The sequence below is a fragment of the Lutjanus erythropterus genome, chromosome 9, assembly GCF_056507025.1.
Source record: "Lutjanus erythropterus isolate fLutEry1 chromosome 9, fLutEry1.hap2, whole genome shotgun sequence".
Lineage (NCBI taxonomy): Eukaryota > Metazoa > Chordata > Actinopteri > Lutjaniformes > Lutjanidae > Lutjanus > Lutjanus erythropterus.
Genome location: NC_139325.1, coordinates 19,936,557 through 19,942,194, shown reverse-complemented (window position 1 = coordinate 19,942,194; position 5,638 = coordinate 19,936,557). Strand labels below are relative to the sequence as shown.

General features: G+C 37.2%; 1 protein-coding gene across 1 annotated transcript; it reads right to left on the bottom strand.

Moving 5' to 3' along the window:
* Window positions 1-1,212: 1,212 nt before the first annotated feature.
* On the bottom strand, window positions 1,213-3,588 carry LOC146321319 (uncharacterized). Its single transcript, XM_084726437.1, has 5 exons — window positions 3,353-3,588; window positions 2,957-3,070; window positions 2,728-2,868; window positions 1,917-2,027; window positions 1,213-1,786 (listed from the first exon to the last, which is right to left on the bottom strand). Exons 1-5 carry the CDS (start codon window positions 3,396-3,398, stop codon window positions 1,587-1,589), a joined length of 612 nt encoding a protein of 203 aa, XP_084582563.1. The 5' UTR covers window positions 3,399-3,588; the 3' UTR covers window positions 1,213-1,586.
* Between the last annotated feature and the right edge of the window lie 2,050 nt (window positions 3,589-5,638).

Sequence of the window (5,638 nt, the reverse complement as noted above, 5' to 3'; positions counted from 1 at the left end):
TCATCCTACACACATAATTGTAGTTTGTTGTGAGATAGCTTTCACTCGCCATTTTGTCTGCTGACGGCCACCGTACTCTTGGTGAAAGAGGGGCGGTGTCGGGGTAAATCCTATTAGTTGCAATCTAAGGTTTGAAAGCTAGATGCCACTGGAAATCACACACTTCTCCTTTAAGCTCCTGTGGGTATTTTGTCCACTCCACAATATCAACTGCCAGTCATGTGAAAGTTGTCCACTAGATGGAGCTACACTGTTAATCATGTCTCACAAAGTGTCTCTCTGCTCTCTTCTCATTTCCTGCCATAACTTATATAACGTTTTCTTTTCCACATAACCTACAAATACACAGTTATAGTTGGGGACAGGCTGAACAGTTAAGACCTAATAAGCATTAATGGGGTCATCATCTTTTACAAAAATTGTTAAAGCAAACACTTCGTAACAGGCCAAATTCCTGTGCACACTAAATCTAAAAATATTTAGAATGCATCTTCTCAATGATGAAATTAATTTAGGTGAGCGATCAGGGAGTTAGTCCATCCACAAATTTACACATGTATTTGTGTCATCACTTTGATTTCAACATAGTTGTCATATAAACAGACACTGAATCTTTGATTCAGTGTGTTTTATCACTTGTTCATATCATATTTGGGTATTGCCCAGTATCTCTGCCATTCAAAACAGATATTTAGAAACCGCCATCATATCTTGTCCTTGTTTGATGATATAAAATACAATAACTATCACTAATTAAAAGCCTTGAATTGTTACTGGGTTAAAATAAATAAACAAAATGTCGGGTGGCTCTTGTTGTCTGGCAAGTCTCACAGGTACCACAACTTTTACTTGTGAAATGTTGGCCTGTTGGACATGCATATTTCCACAACTGGCACTGGCATTAACACTGACTTGGTCGCATGATTTCTGATTTGTACAAATTTGGTGGCTCCCTGTGTGCACTTCAGAAGCAAAAGGTAAAGAGCTTGCAAGTAGGATCACACTTGCATTACAGCAAGAAGTGGTTATTCATATTCTCTGTGACTCATGAATCATGAACCATTATCCTTTCCTGTACTTACTGTAAACTACATGTACAAACTTGACTTAGTATACTCAATGCTTTCATGACACAATGTCAAAAGTATGTTTTCAAAGCTTAAATGAGATGGAGAAAGGATTAAAACAATCAAAGAAAACAGAAAAACAATCTTGCAGAAATGTATTTATTTTCCATTTCATCAGTAGCATCAAACATTTCTAATAATTCCAATTAAATGTGCATTTGGGGTTAATAATGGCACTTAGGAAAAAAAGAAAGCTGTTGTGGATACTTCTATGCAAGACAGTTTTATTTTCTTTAGAGGCAACATGCAAAAATGGAAATAAGCCGGTCAGAAACTGCATGAAGCAGACAAAGGAAAGGATACAAAGGAAAATCATAGCTAAATCACATTTAATACTCTGCTTGCTAAACTGTATTCTCTCACTCATCAGTTGACAGAAAAAGGAAAGCATAATGAGCACTATGAGGCCATGTGAAGATAAGAATAAAAACTGGGCGGTGACACTGCCGTCTTCACCGGTTAAGACAACATGATTAAAGAGACCAGCGGTGTCACCAGGAGCAGGAGGCCAGCACTTGTGCTGCTGGCGCTGTTGCAGAAGTCTCCCTTACAGCAGCTGATATCTCCTCCAATGATTTGTTTGATCTGTGCATTTGTTGTTGAGCACATCACCTTGGAGGCACAGCCCTTCTTCACCGCATTTCCTCCTCCTGCATTAACTGAAAGAATGAAAATATTGTTGTTGTATGTGAACTGAAAGTTCTAATACATCTACTGGAATCGCTAACATCACTCTGAGCTGAGGAAGACTGTGGAACATTTAGATGTTAAACGCCATAGGCCTGTTACCTTTTACTGTGATGCAGTGGTCCTCATTCCCCTCACAGTTTAGAGATGCCGTGCACGTTTTTCCATTGCAGTGATAGCACTTTCTACCATTGGGACTGGATTGGCTGGGCTCTGTAATGCAGAACATACATTGTTCATATTGAATGAGGGAAAGGGTAGGGGGGAAGTGAAGGAGTGTGGGTGTGTTTCCCTGCTGATGGACATACAAGTTGAACTAATAGCTGTCAAATTAATGGATACACATAATGTTAAGATGTATGGGATTTGTTCATTTCCTGATTAGCCCATAATTTGATGATGTTGAGATACAGGAAAATCAGTCAGAACATGATTTGACTAAATTGGCAATAAAACAATATGTTCTCTCTCACATGCACACACACACACACACACACACACACACACACACACACAGGCAGTTGCATACTGGATCATCTTGGAATTTGAGTCTTGTTTTTCTAACAATATCTGTTCCAAACATATTGTTCTGATACATGGACTGGCAGCCTCAACCCATGACACTTACATTCACAATGTCGACATGACACAAGACGTGAATATATGACCTATATTGTATTTATGTGTTAAAATGGATTGTATAATTTAGCCAGTAATTCAGACATGTTTTTGACATTATTTTGACATGACACAAATACAACATTGACTTTTAAGACAGTCAAGAAGGAAAGTAGTTTTCAAATCAGTTGTTTTGGCTGATGTAACTACATGCCTATTTCCAAAAAGAAAGGCTCCCAGTGCAAACAAGCATTTAAATATCAAAATTCCAATAGACAATATAAGTTATAGTTACCAGGGGCAAGTTGGGTGTTGCAGAGCTCGGTGGCGCAGCACTTGCTGATGAGGCTGTCCTCAACTCCAAAGTTGATTGAGCCTTGATCACACTCCTCAGCCAGAGTGCAACGTTTAATGTTAAGATCAATTTTTGCTCCAGCTGCAATAAAAGAACATCCTTTGTAATCTGGGCCAGTGCAAAGCTGATTTGTAATAAAAACAACAAACGAAAAAGAAAAATACCATACCTGCATGTGAAACCACTTTCATTGCATGACACTGATAACCAGCTGCAGGACATTCTTTTTCTGTGTCTGTGCAGCCACTTGTGCTGAAACACTCGTAACATTTCAGGGTGTTGGCTGATAAAAAATAATACTAAGATTAGAAGAAAGAAAAACTTTTCTACAAGTGATGGGAAAACTATATTGACTCCTTAATACTGAAGTAATCAACCTTTTAACTATTGTTATTGTGTTCAATTATATACACAGCTACAAAATGGGTTATACAGTATGAATATGAACCAACAGCAAAATAACATGTGGATGTGAACAACCTCAAACAACCAATGAAGCATGTGTAAAGGCAATCCCTCTCAAGATTAAAAAAAAAAAAAAACAGATTACAGAAAAGAAACTTGCCTTCCGGGAGAAGCACAATCCCAAAGACCAGAGTAAGGAGAAGCATTTTGTGATGGTGGAGCACAACTGAGTTTCAGTTTGATCTGCTTCAGCTTTAAATACTTTCCCTGGAAAGGAGTTGCCTTCATCCTTAGACCACCCCTTCATTCAAAATAAGAAGCCTTGTAAATTTATTCAGAGAGATCTAGATTTTGAGAGACTGTATTGGTTGTTAAACTGCTATGGTTTAAATAATAACGTGATTTATATTAATGCAGCAGAAAAAACAGCCATAATCAGAATTACTTTTATCGCCTCAGTAGCAGATTTCCTTGCTGAGGTTGCTCCATTATGTACCACAGATACGTACAGTATTTCTTTGTACACCTCCATGATACAACACTCCAAATTACATGTGTAAAAGTCATGAACATGTAGCAGCAGCACACAGACAAACAAGATGTTAATGAATTATGCAATAATGTAAGTTGGGGCAACTTTCTGCATTGTTGAAACAAGGACAACTTTGTGTACTGTGTTATACATTCAAAATACTGCAGATTGTAGGTTAAGGAGGTGCACAAAAACACAAATACTTGACAGAATACATGTAATGCAGCAATTTTCACTTTAGGCTTATATGAAGTTGACTGTTCTTTGTATTTTGCATTCTAAGATATTTCTGAGCCATACTGTAAAAAGTTGCACAAATGAGTACCAGAGAATTCAACAACACAAGTTTGCCTTTGAGGAGAAGCACACCTCCAGAGATTGGTGTAAAGGCTTTGTAAGGGCTTACGTTATGGCTCTCAGGTCAGCAGACAACATTTGACTGTTAAAAGATCTTTGATTCTACTGAATATGTAAATTACATTCATTTGAGACAGGTCAACATGAAGGGTACTCATCCTGGCAAACATTTCCATTACAGATAGTTGAGTAAGTAGTGTGTTCAGCTTTTACAACAGCCAAACGAAATTTGTTTACCAGGTCATGAATACAGACATATTAGTGTATGGTATGGAGCAGATGAGGGAGTGAGTGAGAAGAAGAAAGTTATGGTTGGAGGAAAGTTGGAGTCAGGAGAGGCCACACAAAAAGGTACATATTCTTTTTTTCCTTTTTCTTTCGTTCTGGTTTTGCTCTTCAATAATACTGTAAAAGATTAAGACCACATGAAAGACAGGAAAGAGAGAGAGAGAGAAAGAAAAAGAAAAATAAGGATATGTGGATATATTGATATGCAGCGTTTTCCTTTTGCGTTTGTTTTCCTATATGCAGCGTGCTTCTGTATTTGCAGCATGTTTTTGTATATGCAGTGCCTTTTTTGTATATGCCATGCGTTTGCCCCTGTCGGCTACATGAAAGCCTCATGCAACATCTGTACCAAGTGCAGTGATGGAAAGTAACTAAGAACTGTACATCAAGTACTCAAGTACAATTTTTACTTTAGTTGAGTATTTTCATTTTCTGCTACCTTTTACTTTTAGTCTACTGCAAATATTGTGCTCATTTCTCCACTACTCTTAGTAACTGGTGACTTTGCAGATTGAAATCAACAGCACAAAATCCCAGAAAATTAAGAATGATGAATTATTATAGGTTAAAGGGACAGTTCACCCCAAGATCAAAAACACATATGTCTCCCCTGGCTTATAGTGCTATTTTTTTTTCCAACATTATCTTTATTAGGTTTTCAAAAATGCTTCCAATGATATACAGAAGTAAAAGTGCTCTGACATCGAAGGAAACATCAAGGGCAACTAAATTGTTGTCCAACATTCAACTTGTCTTTCATTGCAAGTCAGGTATTTATAAGATAACTTAGAGCAGCACTTAGTTGAAAGTACAGAGTATATGAAAAAAAGAAAGAAAAAAGAAAAGAAAAAACCCAAAACAAAACAAAAAAAGCAACAACAATCAAAAAATAGTTTCTCTATTTTTCCAAGAGCTAGCCCAAATTATTTCACTAACGTGCGTGGTTCAACAATACAAGCTCGAATGTACAATTCACGCAAAATAAGGAAGTATCCAAAGAAAGGAGATTGTTTTAGGATACTGCAGAGAATCACTGATAACTACGCCTCATCCGCCCCAATCCCCACACCCTCTATATATTCTATAAAACAACTGAGTTTCAGTTTGATCTGCTTCAGCTTTAAATACTTTCGCTGGGAAGGAGTTGCCTTCATCCTTAGACCACCCCTTCATTCAAAATAAGAAGCCTTGTAAATTTAGTCAGAGAGATCTAGATTTTGAGAGACTGAATTGGTTGTTAAACTGCTATAATTTAAATAATAACGTGAT

Bases quoted from the DNA above. Each gene is read 5' to 3' on its own strand.
- LOC146321319 (XM_084726437.1), bottom strand. From the start codon at position 3,398: ATGCTTCTCCTTACTCTGGTCTTTGGGATTGTGCTTCTCCCGGAAG. The intron at 2,869-2,956 runs GTATGGTATTTT...CTTTTATTGCAG, and splicing joins GAAAGTGGTTTCACATGCAG to CTGGAGCAAAAATTGATCTT. The intron at 2,028-2,727 runs GTAACTATAACT...TCTGCATTACAG, and splicing joins CAACACCCAACTTGCCCCTG to AGCCCAGCCAATCCAGTCCC.